At 39.2% G+C, this 27,326-nt stretch overlaps 1 protein-coding gene across 1 annotated transcript in view; it reads left to right on the top strand.

Moving 5' to 3' along the window:
* The window catches only part of PLPP4 (phospholipid phosphatase 4), a 48,579-nt gene extending 21,765 nt beyond the window's left edge, over nucleotides 1-26,814 (top strand). Inside the window, exons 4-8 of the mRNA XM_039554067.1 lie at nucleotides 2,965-3,028; nucleotides 4,278-4,402; nucleotides 19,488-19,658; nucleotides 23,846-24,034; nucleotides 25,365-26,814. Of these exons, the coding sequence (XP_039410001.1) occupies nucleotides 2,965-3,028; nucleotides 4,278-4,402; nucleotides 19,488-19,658; nucleotides 23,846-24,034; nucleotides 25,365-25,375 (560 nt within the window). The 3' untranslated portion in view covers nucleotides 25,376-26,814. The remainder of the gene's footprint in view (nucleotides 1-2,964; nucleotides 3,029-4,277; nucleotides 4,403-19,487; nucleotides 19,659-23,845; nucleotides 24,035-25,364) is intronic.
* The last annotated feature ends 512 nt before the right edge of the window (nucleotides 26,815-27,326 follow it).

Raw genomic sequence — 27,326 nt, 5'->3', positions numbered from 1 at the left:
AAGGCTTGGACTGGAAAGTCCTGTGGGACTCAGCTGCTTAGTGCAGGAAATGACTCCTCATTGTTTTCTCTGATCTTCTCCTGGAGTTTACTGCTACCCATTGCAAAATCCGTGCTCTTGGCTCAGTTTTTCTAATTAGAAGCTGCTGTTTCATCTTAAACTGCCAATGGAATTAGATGTGCACTTAAACCTGGACTGTGAACAGTAGTGGCTGTGCTGTGGGTGAGGTCTAATTACAGTTGTAGGCAGTAAATTTGAGCAGAGAAGCAGAGGACAATGGGAAGGGTAAATCTTAAGCTGTTCCAGCTGATTTTGGCTGTGCTTATCTCTTGAAATCTTACAGTGATACACGCCCAGATCCTTTTAACATAGATATTGCCAGGGACCAACATTGATTAAAGCACTTTCACTGGCAAGGCACACCTTGAAGCACTAAGAACTGCAAATGTTTTTGTTGGCCTTATGTTTGAAATATGCATAATTCTGAAATTCTGCTTTACTGGCTAATTCACACTTTAATTTATTGTCCCTTACACAGTAAAATCAAAGCAATACTCAGCCTTGCCTTAGCATTGGATGTAAATGGCACTGGGTAATTGGAAACATTTTTTTAGACAAGGCTGCCTTCCCATAGATTATTCTTTCTCCAGTTGCTCTAACACAAGTGTGAAATGATCCTCAGTTTGTTTTGACTGCTGCCAGTCATTTGTTGTAAGTTCTGGAATGTCTTAGAGTGATATTTTACTGACAAGTCCATTCAGTGCGAAAAACTCTTCATTCATAAAATGCATACAGTCAGTTCTGAGCCTCACTTTCTGTTGTGTACGAAGGAAAGGAGCTTAGGGTCAGTTTCTCCATCAGAAAAGACATTCTTTGTTTTTTTCCTGCTGTTTTGCCTTCTGTTGTGATTCCCTCTACAAGGTCCAGGAGAAAACTTGCCAGTTTCTCCAATCTTCCTCTTGCTACCCAGACTGAGGAAACACCAGCCTTGATGTTCTGTTCACTTTGTGCCATAAGTGTGGAACTTCTTGAGGCTTATTGTTGTTCAAGTGCCCTGTACACTAATAAGATTCAGTACCTGGTGATGTGAATGCTCATCAGGTGTGGTGGGCCTTTGTTGATTTGCTGAGATCTGCCACAGAATGTTCATAAAGAATGTTCAGGGAGTACCCTGAAAGGTGGATTTCTTTAAGCATGATACATAGAAGAGAGAAAAGGGGGAAAGGATGTGAAAATTCTTTGCCCCTCATATAGTGTTTAATACAAAGAAGGGGATTCAGTGCACCTGGAGTAAGGACAAGTTAATTTAGGTGCCCTTAAGCCTTCCCCTGGAAGTGCCTAAATCTCTCACTGACTGGATTACATGACTTTAGCTGGGCAATATGAATCTCTCTTAAAGGAAAAAACTGCAGAGGAAATAAATTTTTTTTTTACCATCCTACATTGACACTGTCATTTGATGCTTGGATTGCCACTGTAAGGAAGATGCAACAGTGAAGGCACAGCTCAGTCAGGTGTACAATGAACAATCAAGAAAAAGCTCAGCAAAAAGACTAAATATTACTGCCTGTCTTCAAAAGCAGGTATGTTTTTTAAAAAGGAGAGTGTAGTGCTGTGGCATTGCTGGTCATCTGCATTTGACTTTGTGGAAAATTTCCCCATGTAATTTCCATAAAAAACTGAGACAAAACAATACAGGGGAAAAACAGAGCACGGGATTGGGTGGCCACTGTGAACACAGGTGTTGAAAAAGGAAGACTTTTTAACAGTATGGGTGCCTCTAGGTTTGACTTGTTCTTTTATTTTTGCTGGCAGCTATTGTTATATTCTGAGAAAACCCTTATTTTTGCTTTCATGAAGGTCCCACTTTTTTTTTTTTAAACTTTAAAAAATAGACCCTATAACACATTTTTATGATCTGTTATATCCTCAGGCAAAGGTTTTATGGAGACAGGATGAGTGCTGCTGAAGTGCAGCATCTGGGGCACCAGCCCAAGGAGGAAATAGCTCATGTGGCTGTCATAATCAAAGTTATATTACTGTAAATGTTCTGCTGGAAATCAGACATTTGCCTGATAATTTTTTTTCTGATGGGAAATAAAATTCATTGGCTCCCATTTTGCAACAGGGAGCTATGGTGTGGACTGCAAAATTAAATCAGTTTTAATCTAAAATGTGTGTATGTGCAGGATCAAACTGCCAGTGAAATCAAGGCAGAGATCTTCATAGGCTTGAGATGAGGTTGTTTGGAAAGTCTAGGGACTTGGCATGCAAGCACAAATAAAAAAGATGATTAAGTCTTACCTAATATGACAGTGCCTGCTTATTCTCCAATTTTATTTGAAAAATTTTTTAATCATAGGAGGAAATGTAAGGGGAAAACACTGAAATATTTAATCAAAACATCCAAATCCTTTTGAAAGAGAAATAAATGAAGTCATCCAAGTCTAGTTTTAGCCAAAAGCCAGTTCTTTAGTCTGGAAGTGAACTGTTTAATTGCATCATGTATCAATTATATATGTATATATACACATACATTTTATATGTATATATATGTATATATACACATATCTATATCTATATATCTTACATGTTGGTCTGTACAGGAATTTTGCTTGACCCAAAGAGCATGAGAGTTTAATCTGGTGAATCACAAAACTAAAAAATTGCAAACCCACGGTACTTCATTCTCTAATTTTTTCTCTTTTCTTGACTTATGCCTGTGAAAATGGAATGGTAGGAACACTGGCTTTGTGTAGGGAAATAAGAACAAAGTCATGATTATTATGATGCTCTGAGGTCTGCCCTTAGTCTGGCTAAGAAGAAAAAACGTAGGCTGAAAAAAAGATCATTCAATTTTCAGTCCAGTAAAGGTTTAAATCTGTAAATCAAATGCTGTAAGGCTGCAATTTATTCCTTGGTATTTAGGTTATTATTGTTCTGTTTGTTCATTCTGTTTTGTAGCTGTTTCCTTGGCTCTAGCTCTGAATGGTGTCTGCACAAACACTATTAAATTAATAGTGGGAAGGTAAGTAGTGTCATGTTATAAATGATGGGTTTAGCTGTTGAGAGAAGCGGAGACAAACTGGCAACTACAACACGTCTCAGTAAATAGAGAGCTGCAGTTCCAGAGCACGTGGAGTCAGAGGGGGCCCCTGTGGAGCCGTCCTTTGCCTGGTGCAGGTGTTGTACAACTTCATTATGTGACATCCCACTGTGGCAGGAATCCATGCCCCTGTGTTTGGCTATTTGTTTGACTTGCTGGCAGATCCAGACAAGCGAGGGGTTTGAAAGGAGTGGTGGGAGCTGAAATCAGTCCATTAAATTGGCAACACTGAAGGGAAGAGTCGCAGCATGTGGGAGTTTAGATGCCAGTGCCCCTTATCTGATTAAATAGGAATCAGTTGAGTCTCTGTATAACCCAGTGCCTGTGTTTTGTGAGAAGCATATTCTATTTCCAGGTGACATCAACATCTGTGGCACACCAAACCTGGGAGCTAAGAAGTAAATGGATTCCTAGGTAGACCATTTCTTTAGGGAAGCATAATTTTGAATGAAGGGCTTAGAAAAATCTAGCAAACAAAACTCCCTGAAAAATATGGTTTTAGGTACTTCTTGCCTCTTTATCAAAATTTGGAATAATTTCAGCTGAAAAGTACACATTTGACTTGAATTCACCCACTATTTGACAGAGTCCAGCACTGCTTTTGTTGCTGGGAAGTTTTGCAGCACTGAGGAAGCAGTATTTGTGTTTGGTTTCTGATGAACCCTCTCTGCTGCAGTGCTGATGCCCTGACAGTAATGGCACTTGGCACTTTTATTTGAAGGGTGCTTTTAAAATAATTAAGAATACACCCTCTTCCTTAGGCAGGAATAAGCTCAAAACAAGTATTTTGTTGTCAGCTTGTCTCTGAATCTGTGATCACTCACTTTTCTTCTCCATGTGGTTTATTAGCTCAGGATCAGTATGACACCAGTCAAACCTACAGGCCCAGCTCACAGTAGGGTCGGAAGAAACTCAAAAGTTTTCTCAATTCATTGAGACAGCATCAAGGCTGGCTTTAGATTTTGGTGCTTGTTTTGAGGATGTTCTGAGCTGGGCGTTTTAGCAAGGCCTGTGAAATGTGGGGGTCATTACACTTTGCTCTGTGCAAGGTGGATCACTCTAGGAAAAAGCAACCTGCATGTGTGTAATAAGCAGTAAATGTAATAATCACTCTGAGGTTTATCTGTTACTACAGCTTCTGTGTTTTTAATATCCATGGTGTTTTTTGTAGACCGCGTCCCGATTTCTTTTACCGCTGCTTTCCAGATGGAGTAATGAACTCTGAAATGCACTGCACAGGTGATCCAGACCTGGTCTCTGAAGGCAGGAAAAGCTTTCCAAGCATCCACTCTTCCTGTAAGTTCATTTAAACACAATGCCTCTTTTGTAAAAAGCTGTCCTTTCTGTGGTTTGGGGTTGATCTTTTTCTGCTGGATTGTGAACCTGATTTTTACTGGAGGAGTCTGAATTTCTGACATTCAGAAAGTCAGAAATTTCCTTCTGGAAATAAAGTCATGAGCCTGTGACCCTTCCTTATCTTGGGAACCACCTGAGTTCATGGAGAGTCCTAGCAGGACTGTCAGTAGAGTGAAGCATATTCAAGGTTACAGAACACTGTGATTCTGAGGGGCATCTGTTCCCCAGTGCAGACCCTTGTCTATATAGTAAGTATTTATTTTGTTATATTCCACTGGAATATAAAGTAAGACAGTAAAATCACTCTTCTTTTGGCTTTGAGGTGGTCCTCAATCTAGGTCTCATGGTTTGATCAGATACTCCCAGTTTGTGCTGTATCCTGACAGATGTTTAGGTGGCTTTTTGAGAATTCATCTATCTGATTCAATTAGTTTTACTAACTTAGGTGTTTGTAAAGGTTCCTTTCTCTGTTTTGAGGAGATGACTTCTAGTGTGTTTTATGTCATGTCTAATAAAATATCTTTTCATCTGTAAAATAACTTGATTACTGTGAGCTTTTTTGGGGGGTTTTTTGGCCAATAATATTTGCTGCCTTCAGCTGTTCTAAGAACTGCTGAATGAGAACCACTAAGTCGTGTCTATGGAATTTTTTTGAAAGTAGTAACTTCAAATTTCCTAATTGTGCAGAAGTATATATTGCAGACGAGTCTGGTGATGAGAGGAATGAAACTGTGAGCTAGTTTTGCTCTTTCTTTCTTGTTTGAGGCCCAGAAATGAATAAGAGAGTAGTAGATGTTTGTGGATAAGTTAAAAGCTTTAGTTCTAAGCCAGTGGGACAGCCACAGAAGGAGTCCTGGGGCTTTCCTTTTACCTGGCCCTGGCTGCATAAGCACTGAGTTATGGTGCTGCAGCTCACACCAAATTTATTGGAGCAGAATGATGTCCCAGAGTACTTAGATCAAAATTATGAGGGCAACTTTCTCTCTCACTGACATAAGATTAGCATGTGGCTGAGTCAACTATTTCCCACCCCAAAGCCTTTTATTAAAATCTGATTAGAATGAAAAGATATTATGTATTCAGTAATTTTTATCAATTGGTAAGTGTATGTTGGAGTGAGGCAATTCTGCAGCTGCTTGAACTGCTTAGCTGTTTGAAGCCTGATGTTATAATATCTAAGTCTCTGACAAGCCTTAAAAATCCATTCATATTTTAGTCTCCTAATGGAGAAGGAAAGCATTTAATTTGACAATCATACAATGCTAACCCTTACTCCTTCTCTGCAGAAAAATTATTTCGATGACCAGAATTGTCAGTTTTATCAAGAATAGTTTATAGTTGTGATCATGAATTTAGTTTCTTCAGTTCATTCCCAGCAGAATAAAGAGTGAAAAACAAAAAAGTGGTATGGGAAGTGCACCATTATACTGCTTTCCTACACCTATGAGGATGTTTGGGATATAGTAATTCATGTTTGCAAATTGTGCTATAATTCTCCATTTTCTTAGCTCAGTTTTAAAAACTGTCCTTCCTGTCTTCTTAATGTGTAGGTATTTGCAAACTTTCCCTCCATAATCTCAGTCCAAAATTTTTTCTTGGCACCTTTCTCCCTTCCTTCAGCACAAGATTGTTATGAGGTAAAGTGAAGGAGTTCCACTCTTCAAATTTCTGCCACCCCTTCTCTGTGTGTTGTGAAATTCATGGAACAGCACCAAAAAAGGTTTTTTGGTTTCTGTTAGTGTTTGTGGGATTTTTTTTTTTCTATTTTCATGACTACAGAAATATAGGGGGGGAGGATGAGAGTTGACATAAACTAGTACCTCTCCTGGTATGATGGTTACAAGTAGCCCACTACAGTTTGGTATTTCCTACTTCACTTGAACCCATAAGGAAAATAAATCACAAATAAAAGCTGCCAGGCAGCTCATAAAGAAGGGTTAGACACTTCAGTCAAGAGCCATTTTCATCTTCAAAGCAGTTTTTCTTAAGGCATTTCTAGGCTAGGCTGTCAATCACAAGCTTTGTTACACCAGAATCTAAAACCTCATCCAAGCAAGACAAGGCCTTTAACAAGGAAGTGTGTGGTGCTCTAAATGGGGAGCTACAAGGGCGTAATGCAGGGATGTGTATCAAGAGTGACAACACTGGCACTCCCAGATGGCCTGGCCTGACCTTGCTTCCTCCATAAAAATGTTGTGAACCACCTGTTACCACTCTCAGAGCCAGCTTGTGCCCTGAGGGAGAGTGCTCCTTTATTGGAGCACTGATGATTTTCTTGGCTTCACCTCCCTGGGCCAAGGAGTGAATGTCATACAAAGAAGGAAAATGTGTGAAGTACAGACTGTTTTGTAAAGCCACAGAGTGGCTTGCATGTTCCACTGGATCAAAGAAATCTCTGGATCTTCTGGATTTTTTGGAGCCCATTTTGCTTCTTTTCCGGTGTACTGCCAGAGTATCTTGTGTGAGGGAATGGACATTTGTATGTAGGGATCCAAGACTCCTGTCTGTGTCCAGGAGCTCAGAGGTGTTCCTGAGTCACACAAATGTTGCTATTCTGACACCCAGAATAACTCCAAAATACAGATTTGTTTTTTCCATAATTAGCATTTCCATGGTTTTATAATCCATTGGCAATTTTACTACTTTAAAGCTACCACCTGTGACGATACCATGCAGCTTCCTATGCTCATACTTCATCAAAAGAGTGATGTTTATGAAGATCATAAATGCAGCATTTTTTCCTGCCTCTGTCCTTCCTGTGTGCGTTCTGAAGAGTTTTCTTGCAGACAGCCTTTGGGCAGCCTGCCTTGGAGAGACCTCCTGGCCTCCCCTCCTCTCCAGATGTACTTTTTGCTCCTTGCAACAACATGCAAACAGCAGCAGCAAGCAACAGATCAAAAATGAGCAACCAAATGGATGGACATACAGATAGAATGATTGAGTGTATTCAATGAAACAAAGAGAACAAATTGTGCAGAAATCAGTAGAAACCTTTTATTGCTAATGATTACCCAGCACACCAGCTGATGAAAAATGTGGTGTATGGATAAAGAGCATTTAAGTGAATGCAAGAGGAAAATTAAGGTGAACCAACACAGAACAGTTGATTGGATGAGCCACGTGCACAACTGGGACCTGAAAAGATCACTGAATTTGCAGGCATACATTATTCTAATGGGATGGATAGAAAGCTTTTTGTAATTGATTTCTTCCTTTTTATCTCATGTCTGATGTTGCTTTGACATTTCTGTCAGGCTGGCAAGATCTCTCCACAAACAAAGTATGAACTTACGAGTCCTGGAGTGTTATTTATCTAAAAATCATGTGCATGGGAAATAAATGCTTGTAATCCCAGGTTTATATCCAGTGAAGCAGTCCCAGGTAAGCCAGATATTCAGTAATTAAAAATGGAAAAGAAATCAGTAGGGTTCTTTTAATTAACAGTTCTTTGTTACTTTGAGTAGCTTTATGCATTTGCCAGCCCAAGGAAGATTTCACAACGTGCCACTCTTTATACAGGCTACAAGAAGGGAGCATTTGATTGGTATTTGTGTGGACTGGGAGGTCTGAGTTTATTTTGGTGACAGAATTTAGAATTTGTATTATTATCCTGGGGTCCTGAGGGAGCATGTCAGCTTTCTAGATCCTGTGTTAGTCTTAAATTGCAATTAGCTATAATTGGTTATAATTGCTATGATTGGGTAAATATCTTTGTTTGGAGAATATATCTAAATTTTTTCAGGGAGCATGTTCAGCCTAGAAGCCACCAGGGTTTTTTCATGCACAAGGAAGACTGATTCCACTTGTAAGCAGAGGACCATATGTCAAGAACATGTTTAATTAAGGTGACAGGAATACTGAGCATGTTTTCCATGTGAGAGCTCACATTTCTGAAAGCACGTAGGGTTTGTGAGCTGCAGCTTAAAAATGTTGCAATGCCCTGGGACCTCTAAAGAGTTCTCAGAGGAGAGCAGAAGAATATGAGCAGTAAACTACCTGTGACGTTGCCACATCACCAGTCAGGTGGCTGTAAGGAGCTGGGAACTAAAGGGGCAAATTCTCTTCTCACTTTATGTCCTGGCAATGGCACAAATATCAACTGGTTCTACCAAATTTTATGAGTTGGGTTTTGTCCAAGTCTTCTCCCAGTTCCTGTCTGAAATGAATTCTGGCTTAAAATATAAATCCAGATCATCTTTCCAAGTTGGTGATACCAAGTTTAGGATACAGAGCTCTAAATCAAAGGAATAAATACCTGGTCCATCGTGTTTTAACTGGATCTTTGACCCAGATATCACCTGTATTAATGAGGACAGGCCACCAACAGCAAGCAAAAAAGCATGCTGCAAAAGTAGACTGTGCTTGTGTTAATATAGTTTAATGAATGAGTCTTGGCATTGCCAAAACCACGACATGGCTACATCTTAAGTGTTTATGTTCATATGTTATCAGAACAGTAAATAGCAAATCAGCAATACAGGCTTGCTTCAAATATTGTTCAGCAGAATGGGCTGTTTAGCTTAAAAGAAAAAAAATCCTAGACAGGGAGATATCCCATATGCTGCTGTGATTGTAGTAATGGAGTCCTTGTACAAGCAAGTACGGGTAAATAATAGTAACACAACACAATTTATTTAGAAACACCAAAAATCCTGTGTGAATTTAATGCCAGATTCTTGACCTTGTTTCCTTTCTTAAGGGAAGTGATTAATTCTTCACGATATAACTCCCTTTAGGCTCTTATTCTGCTCAAAACATTTGCAAGCAGATTGCAGTTGCCAGTTTTGGCTTCAACTTTATTTAGGGACTATTTTTAAATGTGTTATTTCTGAATTGGCCAGAACTATTGAAGCTGGGTTTTTCAGCTAAGGAATTTGATTAGAGGAAGTTGCATGAAACTGGTTTTGGTACCTTGGTACTGAAGGAAAAATAGTGGCTTGGTGAGAGGTTAATTTAAGCTCCTTGGAGCGTGCTGAGTGTTGGTGGTCAGGGGGAGATTGAGCCCATGTTGGCCATGAATAGCCACACCAACATCTTCAACCTGATGTGTCTGCTGGGAAAAAATGAATAATCACTTGCTAGTCTGGTTTGTATCAGCTTATAGGTTGATCCACCAACTTCTAGGATAAATGTTCTTCTGGAAATTGTGCAGTTCCTGCCACTACTCAAAGCAGGGTCAGGGAGAGGAGGTTCCAGAGGATGATTTCCAGTTGAGTTTTGATTTAATATGAAGGTTCCACAGCCTATCTCACAGGATAACCTGGTTCAATGCCTGACCATGGTCAGAGTGAAAATATTATTTCTTATGTTTAAATGGAATTTCCTGTGCTTTAATTGGTGCCAATTGTCTCTTCACCTTTCACTGGCAGAATTGGGATGTACTTCCCCAGTACAGGAATTTGTATTTCCCCCTGTTGGAATTCAGGAGATTCCTGCTGGCTACTGGTCCCTGAGAGAAAGATCCCATCAAATGACTGGGAGCCAAACTCCCTAAAAATTAATCACTTTAATATAGTGGCTGCAAAGATTATTGAACTTACAATTTCACATTGGATTGGATGGGTTTATGGGAACATAATCAATTAAAAATTACCATATCCTGTATAAAATTTCTGTATCAACAGCAAAATAAATAAAACCCTCATGTGATTTTCATTTTTGTAGCTGCAATTTAGTTACTTAAATTAGTTTGAAAAGTTAACTTTTGGCTAAATTGTGTCATTGATTTTTTTTTTTAATAAAAATCTTTATTGAGTCTAGAGATTCCTCTTTGCAAGGAAAAAATAGAATTTTGGAGAAATGATTTTGTGGTAGCATCTCAATTTTATTTTTATAGAATGAATGTTAACATAGAGCTGGTGAGAGCTTTCATTTCTTGTGTGGGTGTTTTTGGTTTTCTTCTTTTTATTATATTGGCTGAGAGAGGCTTGCAGAGATTACTGTTGAATATTGCTGAAGAAATCAGAGAATTTAATAAGAAATCTGAAATGAAGAACGCAGTCAGAGGCTGTGGGGACAATAACAGTGACTTATGTTGTCATATGTTTTTTAATTACCTCCTTGATGAATGAGGGTGTCTTGATATGTTTGAGAAAATAATGGCCCTTTAGAAGTGAAGAAGAAAATTCTTTTCCTTGCCTTTCGAGCTATAGTTTACACTTACCTCACAGACAAAATGGTAAATATGTAAAATATTTACTTTTTACAATATGTAAAAAGCTGAAGTTAAAGTGAACTGCAGTGTAAGGAAATCTCTGATCTTAGCTCCAATAAACCAGTTTTCCCAGCAGCTACTGCTGTTTCTTGGTTATTATATCTGTTCAGTTTGCTTTTATCTGTGCAGGGCAGGAGCTTAATTACCTTTCAGTCTAATTCTTCCTTTCCTCTTGCCTAACTTTAGCTTTTTAGGCAAAATATATAAGCTAAGGTTAGGGTAAATGCTTGGTTTCACAGCCTGCAGAAGATTTTGTTGTGATGCTGTAGATTTCAGCTGTATCTAAAGTAAAGACCATTGCTCTTCTGCCTGACCTTTTCAGTTAAAAGGACTTTGAGTCACACCAGAGATCTAAAGATCAATTTCCATCAGTGAACTGTAGTGACAGCTCTTCTCTGGAGTGAAATGGGTCAGAAAGCACAAGTCTGGTTTGAAAACAGAAGGCTGTTAACTCAGAGGAGGCTGGAACATCACTTTCTGACCATCTTTAAGGAAGAAATCTCACTACTGTACTGGCAAATATTGAGATTCCTTGAGCTGCCATTGCAGCACATGGTGTGGTCTTCCAGCCCATGGTAAGAATAAATCAGAATATGTGTGAGGGTGTTCTACCTATATTAGAGCTACTTGGAAGTAAACCCAACCATTCTGTTTCCATGAGGACTTTAAAACTCCACAGAGCACTCACCTTTATAAGTTGGGTAGGTCTTTTCCACCCAAAAAGAGTTAGTTGTGATCAGTCTCCAAATCCTACTTGCAGACTCAAAACCCCTTTGAGCAGCAAAAGGGATAGACCTGACACACACAAGATCATGTTCTTCTAATGAAAATAACTTGGAGTCAATCCAGAATTATTTCATTAGAATCAGGAGTACCAGCTACAATTCTGCTATAAGCAAAAGAAAAATAACTCAATAAAACCCTTGAAATTGAATGATGAACTTAAAATGCCAGGCACTTTCCTTTAGAGGTGGCTGACTGATTTATCAAAAGGCAGAAATCTCAGTCATAACATTTTCTGAAAACATTAATTTAGGTCTCTTGAAAGCAAGGGGATATTAAAAGGCTCTTGAGATAAAAGCTAGGAGATAAATGCAGGAAATCAAGTATATTATTTATGCCAGAAAGAAAAAAAAAAAGCACCTGCAGAAAGCCTTATTTGGATTTTGCTAATGCTTTCAGTTCAAGGTAGAAAGCACGAGCTATTGGAGGTAAGTGAATAGTAATTTTTTCCCCATTCCTTCTGCAGAAGACTGAGCAAAGAATGACACCAGTGTTTTCTCAAACAAAACCCACGTGACAAATATTTATGCAAAATATTTTTAAAACTAATACTGCTTTGTTGAAATCCACTGATTTGTGTGGTGGTTTTCTCTCGAGACTTTCGGTTTTCCTTTGTTTCTACCTGAACCAAGACAGTGCTTATGGGAGTCTCTCAATCTGGTTCCTACATTTTGTTTAAGTAACCAGAAACTTTTGGAGAATGCCTTCCAGCATGATCAGAAACTCCCAAAATAATCAATGCAAGTTGGATTTGTGGATGAAATAGCATGGGAAGAATTTTTTAAAAAATCACTCACAGGGGAGGCGGGGGGAAGGAAGAAATGTCTGGATGGTTTTACTGAGGGAATTAATCAGCAGATAGAAATCAGAATGATTGACCAGATGTTTATGTTATCGTAGCATTTCTGCAGACACTTGGGACTAAATATGATTTAGTATGACTGTTGAGTAGTATGAAATCTTATTTAAAAATATTTAAATATCACAAAATATTTAAAGCATCACTTGCTCTGTCATGCCAGAAATTCTCTATCATATGATAAGTTATTTTATTCTCCATTTTATTAGCCTGTCTTTGCTGATCTCTTCACCCTGGGTTTCAGTGATAGGACACGTGGGAATGATTCAAAGCTGTGCCAGGGGAGGTTCAGACTCAATATTAGAAGAATGGCTTTACCAAGAGGGTGGCCACACACTAGAAGAGGTTTCCCAGAGAGGTGGGCAGTGTTTCCCAAGCCTGTCACTGTTTAAGAGACATTTGGACACTGCCCTTAATAATTTGCTTCAGCTTCAGCCCTGCTGTGGTCAGGCAGTTGGACTAGATGACAATTGTTGGTCCCGTCCAAGTGAAGTATTCTGTTATTTTCTGTTTCATTCCCCAAGTTCCCTGCTCTGTCTTCCTTCATTGCCTGCTTGAATTCAGTAAGTTTGTGTGGATGAGCACAGGAAGATCTTGTCTAGAAAAATGGAACTGCTAGTTGATGTAAATAAGAAAAAAGTCAATAGTCAATGGTTAAAAGATATTTATGCTATCAAACAATAGGATATGATATCACTTTCTGGTATTGTTTAGTACGGCAAGGAGGCTGGAATCCCAATGAAAAATATCATTGTGTGCAGAGAATGCATCTTGCAACGGGGCAGGTGATGTGTAGGTGTTAAACATGATGAGCAGGAGAATAATCTGGATGTGAATATTGATGGATCTGGCCTTGATTCTATGTATTGTTCTATGGTGTTCCTTGGAAATGTGAATTTACCTCTAACAGTTATGGTCCTGATAACTGGTTCACAGAGCAGTGTCTGCATTTGCTCGGCTGTGTCCCATTCCTCCCAGCTGGACTCTGCTTATTTGGGCAGAAAACGTTGCCAAGATTACTCCTACGTTAGGTTTCTGTCTAGTCCCCTCCTTGGTTTTGGGAGAAGAAGAGAGAAGCCTCTTGGGGTTTTTTCCTTCTCTAAACCAGTTACAAATTTTGTGACAGCAGACTGGGGGTGAATTGTCTTCTTAGCCAGGTAAGAACAGCTCTCAGAACATCCCAGCACCTTTGCTGGTGACTGGCTGGTTCTTAATATTCCATTGTCTCTGTCTCTTGACAATTGACTGCTCCACTCAGTGATTGTCACTGTATAAAGCATTACTGCTGTATTATCCCTGAGGAGTTGCCTTCTCTGATGATATTAAAGCTGATTATATAATTTATACTCGCACCAGACTTGCTTGATGAAGCACTAATTAAGTGAACATAGCATTTGTGGTGTTTCTTGCTGTGCCACTACAAAGTAAAAAGTTGACTGGGAAATATTATGCCATTAGAGTGAAAGGACAAGTAGCTCCTCCTCCCCTTTTCTGCTAAATAATTAAAATTAGTCAGTTGTAAGAATGAAAATATTTTTACATGTTAAAAGACATCCATTTGTTTGAAAAATTAAAGTGATTTATGTGCTTCAGAGTGAAAAAATTGAATTTCAATAGAAATGTTTGCTATCCCGTGATAATTTTTATAAAATATTACCTCAGTACTTGTAATTATAGTTGGGTATCTAAATTTGAACTGTTAATTATTTTTAGCTAGCAATTTCATGGAGGATAATCATATTTCCTTCACTTGAAAATGAACATTTTAAGTAACAAATGAGCTACAAGCCACAGGTTTTTGGCAGTAATTGCTGCTACTCCCCTATTTTCAAGATAAATCTCTTAATTAACAGCTGTATGGCACTGTCCCACTAAAATATTTCATCCTTTTATAAAAGAATCCAGGGAAATATGAAATGGATTTCTTAGATGCGCAAGGGAAAAAAAAAAAGTCCTGTGTGGTTTATTGGCTTCTTAATTCAAATTTCAAGTATACTCAGGAATGGTTATGTTTGTGATGTTTAATGCTTCTACCTCTTCTCTGACATAATTAGCTGTGAATACTCAACAACAAGGGCTGTTGGAATTCATGAGGGGCTTGTGAAATGAACTCCTTAAAGTTTAGTTTTCCAGCCTTAATAATAAATCAACTCTTTCAAGCCTGTTTGAGGTTCAGACTATGTGTATGTCTCAAGCAGGCCTCCAAAAGGCTTTCCTGTTTTCCTGAATTGAAAAACAAAAAAAACCAAAACCAAAAGGATTTTAATACATGAATCCTGGCAGTGTAAAACAGTGGTTCCTCACTGGGATTTATCCCACCTGGCCAACATTTTCTATGCATTTGTTTTACACTGTAGGATGTAGGATCAATGGGGGGGTTGGGTTGGAAGGGACCTTAAAGATCATCCAGTTTCACCCTCTGCCATGGGCAGGGACACCTCCCACTAGACCAGGAGCCTTCTCTTCTCCATGCTGAACAATTCAGTTATTTAACACTTTAAAAAATTATATTTTCTCCTTTTTCTTTGCATGATTAAAGAGATTAATCCGAAACCTACTGCATACTCCAGAATGGAGAGCAACTCTTCGTTCTAGACGGAATTGGAAATGAAGATGTCCAACTGTCCAGTCCCTGATTTTCTCAAGGGAGTTATTTAAAAGTCTCTCTCAAGAGAGTTTTTGGCAAGTTTGGAGCCCACTGAATTCAGTGACAGTGAATGTTGCTGTGCAGCCTCTTTCTCCTTGGCGTCCTGGTTCACTTTGAAAGTGGGCTTGAAAAGGCTTGAAGTCATCTGCCTTCCCCTTGTTCAAACTCTACTTCTCTACATAAAACCCCAGTGATAAATTCCTCTTGGTGGATATCTCAGGTTTCGTTGCTTTGCACTTTGCAGTGTTGCAGGAATAAATCACATTTTCCTATTCCTGCTGCGTCTCACACCATGAGAAGAGAAGCAGAGATCTATTTCTGCTCAGGCTGGGCATAGTCCTGGGGTTTCCCTAGCTTCTTTTTGAAGTGTTTAGGGGGATTATGTATTTGCAGTACTAAAACTGGTATAATCCAGTAAACTCCTTGACACTGCTGACCATGAGCTTGACAGAAGCATTCTGATCCTCCACTGTAGAAAATATTCCATCCATAAAGATACTCTTCAGCCTGTCTTCTAACTGTATTTTATATGCTAATCTGTGTGCCTGGGCCAATTTCCTTCAAACAAGTTTTAATTTACGTGCACATCCCTGAATGGGTGATGCAAATACTTGCCAAGGTGAATGGAATGACAAGTGGTTGCACAGGATGCAATCCTTATCCAGGATGATGGCACAGGCATGGCAAAGCAGGGAGCAGGAAGTTACCCTGATCCCAGTGGGTGGGACTTCGTATCTTCCAGTGTTGAACTGGAAAAGAAAAAATTGCTCTTGGTAGTGATTATTTGTTGTTAGATATCTCATAAATGCCCACATGGCTGTAATTTGTATTAGAGCTGGAGAGGCAGTGATCTAAAGCTTGTGCCTTGATACTGTGTTTAAAAAGAGAAATTCTTAAAAGTAATTGCAGGATCTGAGCTGGTTTAATTTTCCCTCTCCTATGTTCTCAGAGAAGGGAGATTTGTTCAAGGTTTCTATCCACAGAAGTGGAAAAGCAGGCCATGGAAAAGGTTCAATTTTAGGACTTTTTGTAAAAGACAGCATGAACTGAACAAATCAAAACTTAGTTCTCATTTTTTGGTGGCAATGAGATGCATCCTGAGGCCACTTTAGGTATTTCAGGTGAGATGAGGTATCTGGAAAGGTACATAAAAAAACATGTCACCAGAAAAACCCCAAAAGGTTCATAAGAATTCACTGTGACAGCGGTGCAAAAACAATCTAATGACTAACACTCTTGCTTTTCAGATAATATAAGTCTGTTTTTGTTCTAACATGTCTCTGTCTCCAACATCTCTTTTTTATTTCCCAAGTCCCTGCATATATTTGTATTTTGTGATGTGCTTTTCATGTTGCCTCTGCTGAACTGTCTATCTCTGTGAAAATAAATTAATAAAGCTAAACCAAAGGGAAGGTGATTGACTGTCCCACTTGTAAAAAAAAAAAAAAAAAGTAAAAATATTTTGTGATAAGAAGCTCATAACATTCTTTGGGAATTGTACTTCTAGAAAATGCTCTTTGAATTGAATTTCAGCATTAAAATTTATGCACTCGTTTGGTATCATACTTTTTCCTTCAAAAAAGATAAATATTACAGTCTTTGAACAGTGTGAAACTGAAAACATTCAGCAGTAGCCCTAGCTGCTGGAATTCCTCAGTAGGCTGCAGAGCAATTCCAGAGATGAATAGTCTGTGTTTGCATTTGGGAAATATACAGTAATCACTGCAAGAATAAAGCATTGCAGACAAAGAGATGGACCATTTTCTCTGAGCCTGACAAGGGCCATTCCAATGGTGGTTTTGCAGTTTTGTAATTTGATGTCACCTAAGTAAGTTGAGGGGTTTTTCTTCAGTTCAAAAACTGCTTAATGTAAAAAAGGCATTTGTTGTGTGCTTAGCAAAGCATCCATTAAAACTTGAGAAGCTGAAGATCCTCCTGGGGTAGTTTAAATTTCAGAAAACACTCACAAAAGCAATTACATTTTTAAATGAATAATTTATTTGGGGTGCTTTAGATCAGATTCTTGTTTACAGTTTCTCACCATATGCATTTCAACTTGGTAATTGGTTTGGTCTGTACAAACAGGTTTTTCAACTCACCTAAATCCCCTGTCTGGAGGGAATCAGGTGTCAGGATGGGATCTGTGGTGTCACCAGATGCTGTCATCCTCCTTATTTCGCCTGTGAACTCACTGTTTTTTAAAAGAATGGCATAGAGCCAAACTGAACAATTGAGTCTAATGTAGTTTTATTTATTCCAATAATGATAATGCATTTTAAAGCATTTTAACAATGACAGAACCTGGGGCTTGTCTCAGGAGACTTTCCTGAGTTCAGCAACTTGTGGCATCAGGACTCTGATTTGAGTTAGCCACACCAATTGTTAAAAATATCTCATTTCCTCATTCCTTTCTCCTCTTACAACATTTAAAATCAATTAAATATTTGTGTCTGGAATTTGTATTGACATGGTTCTTGTGTTAACACTGTTTTAAACTAACTCAGAGTGATTTTCTTCTTTTCATTTACATCAATGTCTCCATAAGGTCTGGTTGGTATTTTACATTGCTTTTCCCTACTTAATATAAAGAGAATTTGATTTATTTTCTGGAAGAAGGCAGCTTACAAGTGTTTTTGTACTGTTTTGCTGAATCTTTTGGATCTGTCTTCTTAATAGTTTTTACTAGGGCAGTAGGCAGGCTGTAACCCTTTAGGGCATGTGTATATGTGCATTTCCTTCGTGATGCAGTGATGTATTGGCTCCAGCTGGTGCAGGAAAAAGTGCTCAAATATATTCTACTGATGGACCAATTCTTCAGTGCAAATATCACCTTTAGGCCCAGGACTCTTGAAGAGTGAATTGTTTTTCTTAATTTTCTTGACTGACATCTTCAAAATAGAGTCATCAAGCAAAGTTGCCCACACGAAGTGCACAGCAATTGAGTTGTTTTGAATTCTGCAGTTACTTTTATAATGGATATCCCACATGCCAGAGCATTTTGCTGTTAATTCCATGGTTTTTGCTGCTGACTCTGCGTGCACTGGGACTGTTGTGTCAAGCAGGTCTTTCTGGACATGCACACTGCAGGGTGAGGGAAGACAATCTGAAGTTCTGCAGTGTAAGGCTTCTCTGCACAATATTAGTTCCACAGCCACAAGCTAGAGTATTATATATTACTTTTCCCTCTTATATTAGGTGTGGGTTCCCCTAGAGGAGTGTTTGTAAGTCTCTTCTTCCTGCCTTTTAGTTTAGAGGAACACATCAACCACCTAAGGCAAGATCTGCCTTGGTGTTTGGTACAAACACAGATCCTGCTGAACTTCCATGTTCTTCCATGAGCACCTCCTTCTGGAAATGTGGCAGACCCCAAAAAGAACCCCACAAATTTTTAAAATATCACCAGATTCTCTCCAAAGGCCTTTTAGCTAAATCTGCTGCTGCTGCTGTGCACCACACTGACAATTGCTGGTAAAATTGCCTGGTAAATGGTAGTAATCCTGAATATCCCTCTGTGTGAACTGAACACCTACTTTAGAGTTTAGGCAATATTCCTTTAAGCCCTCTAAATTGCTGGGCATTGTAGATTGCCTGAAAATGAAACCACGAAGCAATTGATTCTTCTGCCTGGGAATACTGTCTTCAGACTTCAGTTCACCTGAAAAATAATAACCTGCAATGAAAAATAGAAATATGAAGACAAAAGTATTTTTGGAGTAAAAGTATTTGAAAGTTTTCGCTTCAGGATCATGCTTGATATTATGTATCCAAGACAGATTTCATTTTGATCACTCCATTTACACAGCTGGAAGATGAAATGATGCAAACAAGTCCTGCCCTTGTCCAGTGTCTCTCTGGAACATAAAGAGCTACAACAGGAAAGAAGTTCAGTGCATAAACTTGGTGCCTGAGCTCTGTCACCACTGCCAGTTATGCATGTGCTATTGAAACTGGGTTATGGAACCTAAAAATCTCATTTAAATGTAATTCAATTACAGTGCAAACTGTCTGAATCCTTTTCTGCTTTGAACCTTAACTTTTTAGAATAGGAAAGATATGTTGAATGTTGCAGCACAAAAAAGCTTTTGTGACTCAAGTTAAAAATTTGCTTAAATGCTTAATTTAGTGTTTGAGTGTCTGATGTCTCCCCTAGAGGAAAAAGGTAAATTGCTGAAGGAAAAACCAATTAAATTTTCATGGGATAGGTGAATGTCTAGAGGCAACACAGTGTTTTTAGACATGTCAAATTATGTGCAAACTGAGTACATATATTAGAAAAAAATCAGTTTGCTTCTCCCTTGCCTGGTTGCTTGCATTTCTCCATAGGTAACACCCCTGCTATGGAGAATATATATATATGTCATGGATCTTGTGGGAGAGAATGTCTTTTCCCATTCACCTCCCCAAAAATCTGATTTCTTAAAGTTTGTAAGATCGTGACTGCTTTAATTAAAAAAAACCCCACCCAACCAACCAAACCAGTGCTAATGACAATTTACTGTAGTGATGTGTTTTGCTTTATCAGTTGCATTTTCAGGCCTGGGCTTCACCACCTTCTACCTGGCTGGGAAGCTGCATTGCTTCACGGAGAACGGCCGTGGGAAGAGCTGGAGGCTCTGTGCAGCAATTCTGCCACTCTACTGTGCCATGATGATCGCCCTGTCTCGGATGTGTGACTACAAACATCACTGGCAAGGTGAGACATGGAGGTACCCTTCTTCCCTACTTTTTTTTTTTTCTTATTTAGACATGTATTTCTTTGATTTTTTTTTTTGTTACATCATGTGAGTTACAACACAATGGTGTGCTATAGATTTTCCTTGCTCCTGGATTGATGCAAGGTTGAAATAGCTAGCACTGACCTTCAGAGCTTCAGGTCTCTGCCGCAGCATCCTCCTGCCTCACAGCAGGCACTTTTGGAGTGCAACACCCATCAAATCAGCTGCATCTGTCACTGTTGTCTCAGAGTGCTTTAAAATTCAGGTGTGAGACGTAACTGCTGTAGAAGGCTGTGCTATTTATTAATTACACACTCATATTGCTGAGTTACAGTTCAGAAAACCCTGCCATCAATCATTTCTTTTACCATTTCTTGACCCTCTTGACCACCTTTGTAGCTTCCTTGCTTTACTCTTGTCTTCTGCTAAGTAAACCAGCCTACATTCCTATAAGAAATACCATGCACAGAATTTCTGATGCTGTTATGTAGGTCATCTTGGCTTTCTGTGGCATTGCTGGTACAGCACTGCTGCCTTTGCAAATTGAGCTCTCCTCAAGGTCCTCTCTGCTCCTTTCAATTACCTGGTTCATTCTGGTTACCTGCTGTTTCCTGTTTTCCAGCACTGTGCTGGGTTGACCCTGGCTGGACACCAGGTCTGTCACTCCCCTCCTCAGCTGGATGGGTGAGAGAAAATGCAGTGAAAGGTTCATGAGTCGAGACGAGTTGAGGGAAAGATAACTCAGCAGTTGTTGTCACAGTGCCTGGAGCACCTCCTCCCCTCCTTCCTCACTGACGTGCATGTCATCAGCAGGACTGTTTCTCTCACATACTCTCACTCCTCTCTCCAGCTGCCATTGCAGTTGTCCAGATTTTTTTTCCCATTTTTTAAATCTGTTATCCAAGATGTGCTCCCACATCCCTGCTGGGCTCAGCCTTGGCCAGCGACAGGTCCATCCTGAAGCTGGCTGGGGTTGGCTCTGTTGGACATGGAGAAGCTTCTGGAGATTCTCACAGAAGCCACCCCTGCAGCTCCCTCTGCTACCAAAACCTGGCCCCGAGTCCCAGTACAAAGTCACAGCATTCTGTTGGTTCCTTTACGTAGTTTCAATCAAGTGCTGCGTGGCTGCATCCCCCTCTCACCCAGCAGCCAGCACACCAGAGCCTGGCTCAGCTACGCTTTCTCTTTCTCTCTTGTGCTCCTGCTGTTCTCCTGCAGCTGCTTAATCACCAGCCATTAGCCTTGACATGTTCTCTAAGGAGTCTCCTGGTTTCCAGCAGAGCCTTGTCTTGTTTCAGGACTCATTACTCTCCTTTTCTCAGTGGCACTGGAGTTGGAGAGAGAACCTCCAGCATGAAACTGCTGAGCACAAGGTGCTGCCTCACCAGGCTGGCAGGAGGGAGAGAAAACACTTGACACTTGGCTGGCTTGAGCTCTCTGTTGAAGAGAAAAGGAGGAGTCTGAAAAAAATGTGGAGAGTAGCGGTTTACTCTCAAGTTTGGAACACGTGTTTACAGTGTGTACTATCTCCTGCCAGGAGTAGGAATTATTTATGGACTGAAACGTGTGTTATGAGGCAGGTTATGATGGGGTGTTTTATACTTGGTGGAGGAAAACTGCACCCAAGGGGTTGTGACTCGGTTCATCACAGCTGCTCCTATTCTGCCTTTGAATTTTAAGGAGATGGAGCTGCAAATTTATCTCTTCCCAAGAACAGTGCTGGCAGACGTTATCCTGCAGGTGACCTCTGCTTTCCCCTGAAAGAACTGTGCTCCCAAGGGAGAGACTTGTTCACTCTGTACACAGCACAGAACCTCAGGCCTTGGCTTTCATGCTCAGCAGAGTCAGCTAATTGTGGTAAATTATTTATGGTGGCTTTGTGATGGAGTTTTAACTATGCTGTGGGAAATGAAAAAGGACCATCAGTTTTGAGTCCAAGACTCAGCACAGTGCTGGTGAAAGATGGAGTGGAGTACCCCTATATTAAAAATCCATCGAGTGTGCTCAGAACATTAATATTGTGAGAACTTTATGAGCTCCCTTCAATTTGGCTGCAGAGAGTAATATTCAAGGCCTTAGTATTGGTATTGGTGAATATTAGGATATTTCACTGTGAATCCTAAATATATAAACTGCTTTTAAGTTCCTATGTCCCTGTGTAGTCCTATAATTCTGAAAATGTTAATTTACTCATGGAATAAGGGAAAACTTTGTATGGAAAAAAGTAAAGTTAAGTACTGAGGCTGAAAGAACATTCTTTTTCCTTTATGGACAAAGGAAAAAAATAAAAAAAAAAAAGAGGAAAGTTATTTCTACCATGATATCAAACATAAGACAGAATTGCTTTTTTCAATAACAGGAGTTAAAATAGCTACCTGAGTTTTTGCTTATTACCCCCAGTTAAGGTCAGTAAGTTAGAAATCTTTGGCATAAATCATGTAGGGAATTTCTGCTACTGTGGTGCCCAAGCTGAGGCCCAGAGTTGCATAATTTGTGTAAAGGTTTTGAAAAAAATTATCTGGGCAAGTTCTCAGCAAATCTTAAAATACCAGGGAACTTATAAAAGTCTGGCAAAAATCTGGTGTTTCTCCATAATTAAAAATAGTAATTATAGGCTTGACCTGATTGTTAAGCAAAATAAAAAAGCAGCTGGAACAATATTCAGTCAACCACAGTTAAAGTAGGGTAATCTGAGAATTGCACCCAGCACAGGATTATAGAAAATTAATCTTGTCACAATAACTAAGTTTTTACAAGTTGATTGATGCTGTACAGTGAAATTCTTGTCCTCAGTACCTTTAATACCATTATAGTCTGATAGGCACAGGCTGATGAAATCAGTCAGCTTCCAGTGTGGGTAGAATAAGCTTCTGTCTGCTTGCAAATACTGTCTGCACACAATCACCTTTTAGATTCTTGTTTGAGCCTCTGTTACATTAATTTGTGATAGACTCATTATGTTCTTTCATGTGGAGGAAGAGAACATAGGATTAGAAGACATCTCCTAGGTAATTTCATCTAGTCCTGTTCCTCAACTGTGGCTTATAATCACATTTCTTAAATTTATAACCTCAGTATTAATTTTTTCAGGTTTTCTTGCCCTAGCCATTCCTGATGAAAGGACTCTCACTCCTCTGATGATTACAAACCATCTATTACCCATTGAAAATTGAACCACAGCCCCTTTCTTCTAATATATATCAAACTGGCCAAGTAAGGCATTTAATCCGTATTTAAGGACTTTGGACAAAATTAATTTGTATTGATTTACCCTTCTTTGCCAGTAAACTCAATGATTCACCATTTTTATTACACTGTGGTTTCTCAGTAATTGAAAGAATGGAAACACTGGTATACACGGGTGATATGGTGCTGAGTAAGCCTCGTTAAAATAAAATGTGTTGTCAGGTCATACTTTAACCAGTGCCTTTATCCTCACTTCATTATTCTTCATCTAAATCTGAGGCTTTTAAAGAGTGTGCATTTTCAGTGAAATTTTTCTCTTGTTGATTGTAAATGAAATACAAGATCAGGTGAGTATTTTAGGAGGAGGCAGAACTAGAAATAGAAGGAATCCCCTCAGTGTTCTATAGAAAACTTAAAATCACCCATGTGAGAGTGCAACTATCTCATCAATAGCCTTATTTTATCTTACTTTATTTTCTGGTAGGAGTATGGGATAGTAAAAGACATCAAAGAAAGATACTCAAAAGGTGTTAATTAGTTAACAGACATGCTTTGTCTTCGACCTTTCAGGTGGTTTTGGTAAGAATTCATCCAGCTTGAAATTGTTCTTGGCAGTCTGCTCTTGTAAGTGGGAGAAGTTCCAAGGGTTGCCTACCCATGGTCAGCTGTGATCTGGAACATCAGGAGTGTTTGATACCCCGTGGAGGCCATTCTATTCCCAGTGTTCATCTCCCAAAACATAGCCAACCATCTAAATTTTGGGTGTTCAGAATGCTGGAGATGTCCCCAACAAAGGACTGATTTTGTGTACCCCCTGTGATTGTGGTATTTGGCTCCACATTCTTTAGGAAAATTCAAAATTCACGCTTCCTGTGTGAAACACTTTCACGTCAACCAAATGTCTTTCATTTGCAGTTGTCACTACTGGCCGCCCTTTCCCTGCTAACATGCTTCTGGTTTTGTTGCTTTTTTCCTCCAGATGCTTTCGTGGGAGGGATCATTGGCCTCATTTTTGCTTATATTTGCTACAGACAGCACTACCCTCCTTTGGGCAATACAGCCTGTCACAAATCTTACGTCAGCCTGCTGGATCAGAACTCAGTGAAGAAAGAAGAGAGACCTACAGCAGACAATGCTACTGGGCTGCCTCTGGAGGGAATAACTGAAGGTCCCGTATGACTTTGAGAAATGTGCAGAATGAACTTTTATTCTTCTGACATTTCCTCCAAACTGGTCTCTTAATGGTGGTCCTTACTGTACATTTTTTCTTTTGTTTCTTTCCTTTTTATAAAGGGAAGTTAAATATTTTATTTTTAATGCCATTATACCATCATACTTCTAAAGTTAAATTTTCAGTTCGTATTGACTTGCTGAATTATCTGTTTTCAGTCTACTGCAAACAGGTAGAACTACTTGAGGGAAGGGGAAAGAACATTATTAAAACCAATCCCATGTGGAGAATGGTTAAGAGAGTAATTTTGAGATGTGGTTGAGGATATAATAGATCTGGAAACAGATTTTCTGAAGTACTGAGTATCTTCTGCAAAGTTCTGGTCATCTTCAGCACTCATTGATTTTGATGGGTAGTGAGTACACAGAGCACTTTTCATCAGGTGTTCAACATCTGTAACTTGATAATTTAGGGCGTCATCCTTATATTTATCTTGCTGCATTCTGACATTAACAAAAATCTCCACAGTCTGGTGGAACTTTGCATTAATTGTCAAGTTTTGCCAAGATCATTCTGAGCTACGAATGACTAAGGAGGTGAAAGGCGTGGATGGTGAAGTGCTTGTAAGAGCCAAGCCTCATGCATTAGTAGTTCCACAGGATGATTCTCACATTCAAGAAATTCCATGCTGTTAAAATTATCAACTTAGAACAACATGTTATGTTCACAGGATGGATTAGAAACTTGATATTACATCATCAGCAATTTTTGAGAGCTCTTGCAGCATTTACCATCAAGACAAATCGAAAGAAAAGAACAGCCATTGCATTTAGCAAGCTGAAGTCTTTCAAACAAATGTTTAAAACCCCTAAAACTGGGAGGATAAAGAAACACAAAGTTTTCTGTGGATCTCGGTGTGCCGTGTTCATTCTTGTGTAGTGACTCACTGCAGCATTGGTGATCTAAAGAAATGCAAATGTTCTCATTTGTGACTTTGGGCACAACTACGAATGCTTGTGGTGGTTTCCAGCACTGTAACCTATCCAGAGGAAGGCTGGAGACAGTTTTCCACTAATCCCATCCCACATTTTCAGCTCACCATGCTCCTGGCCATGGTGTTTGCCAAGATTGGCTTGGTACCTGAATTGGAACTCACCTGAATCAAACCACTGTTGGTATGGAGAAGATTAATAGGTGTGACCTTAGTTAATCTATTATCAGTAGAATTCTGTTTGTTATGTATGCACTATGCAGTATACATCCCATTCCTGTGAAATGATGTACATTTGGATGGCAGAATGTCAGATTCCAGGTTTTTTCTCCTTAGGTTTCCTGTGAAAATTCAGGCAAAATATTCCACACCCTGGCAGTTGAACATTTCTTGGAGCAATCAAGATAACGTTGATCAACGACCACAATTACGGTGCTTCAGACTGGAGGAGACTGCTGCCATGATTATAATTTCTGTGTTCCTGTTGGAATATGCATTGGCCTTGTAGACATTTTGTGATTCAAACAGCTCAATGTCTTTATGTAAGGCTTGTCATTTACTTTCCTCAAAGCTAAGCTTTGTAGATTTTTTTTGAGAAGAGCTGCTTCCTGATTGGCAACACTTGAATTTTTATAAAAAGCAAGTAAATTAGGATCCCATTAAAAATAAACCTAATAAGTGTGTACGAGACGATGCAACTTTGCTGTGTATAAACTTATATGGTATTTGAAAATGTCTATAAATAGGAAATGAGATCAAGGAACAGAATGTAACAGGCGTGAGCCCCAGAGGTTCTGTAGAAATCAGGCCTTGTAAAGCTGGTACCAGTTTAGCTGTGTCAGAGAAGATGTTTCACTGGCAGTTACAGAATACTGAGCTCTGCAACAGAGGCAGTTGAACTTAGCTGTGGTTTTCCTGGTGAATATACAGTAATTCCCAATACCAGCATCAGCAAAGCAAAATTATTTGGCATTTGCACTGGATTTGACAGAACAGTCCTCTGGTGTGATTGAGATCTTATTCTAGAAATCCACAGAGTTTAATGGAGGTTTAATCCTCCTACAAAGTTTTTAAACCATCCTACAGAATTCTGTAACAAATATAGTTTTCTATTACTTCATGTGGGAGGATTACTGAAAGCCCTAGAGTCAGGATAAGGCTTAGCCATTAGCTCTTTCTTTCAGCAGGAACCCTAGTCTTCCAGGTTATATGCAAATGTTAAAAAAAAAAACAAAACTTCAATCAAAATTAGGAGTTTAATACTGATGCATAGAGCATTTTGCATGTTTTTATATAGATCTGGCTTATTCTCAAAATTGAGTGGGGCCTCCTAACTGTGCTGTACACATTCCCAGTATTTTAATGGCTTTTGATACAAACAAGCTGTCTTCTTTGGGATGGGGAAAGCTCATAGAGCCCTCAAGAGAGTAGTGGCTGTTAAAGGATTGGAACATGAAGCGTAATACAGCATAAAAACTGAAACCATGAGAGTAACTGGTGAGCTTGGAAAAGCAGTAAGGAATAACACATTTTAATGGGAATAATTAAATGGAAAGTCATAAAGCAGACAATGTAAAGGGTTTGGTTAAAATGTAAGTAAAATTACGAAAGACTTAATGGAATGAGACTTGTGGAGGGATCTGTAGGTGCCGAAATCACCAGTGCGAAGCCAGTGTAGGGAAGGCATTTTTGTGGATCAATGTACTTTAATCTCATGCTTTCTCAATGTGAAGGAAATGTAATGTTGTAATGCACCAATAAAACAACACATGAATGTGGGTTTGTACATCTGCGTGTTATCATTTTTTTTTTGGGAAGGATGAAATTTAGCAAGTTATTCTCATTAATAAACCACGTAGAGCATCACACACAAAAAAATTAAAAAGCCCTGAAGCAACTGTGTTACTGATAAACAGTCATTACTGATGCCATTAAAATGGAACAGTCTCCCTCCTTTAACCAAAATAATGCTCTTTGGCTTTCCTCCAGGAAAAGGTACAGTCTAAGTCTAAAAGGCTGAAATTTTGTAATTGTTACCCAGCTAAACTGGGTCCCTTTCCTGGTCCCATTCCATATCTCAAATAACACTGGAAGTGCTGTATTTAATAACAAAAGTGGTTAGACTAGAACAGGAGAACAATATCAAATCAAACAATGCAGGGATATCCTGAAACCATGAGACTGGGAACCAGTAAAACATCCCCATGGTGAATGCAAATCTCAGGCATTGGGTTAGGAACAGAGAGTTTATGCTGATTCATTCAGATTTTGTTGCTTTTTCTAATTTGGCCCTCTATT

The sequence above is a fragment of the Corvus cornix genome, chromosome 6, assembly GCF_000738735.6.
Source record: "Corvus cornix cornix isolate S_Up_H32 chromosome 6, ASM73873v5, whole genome shotgun sequence".
NCBI lineage: Eukaryota > Metazoa > Chordata > Aves > Passeriformes > Corvidae > Corvus > Corvus cornix.
This window is presented reverse-complemented; position numbering and strand designations above follow the sequence as displayed.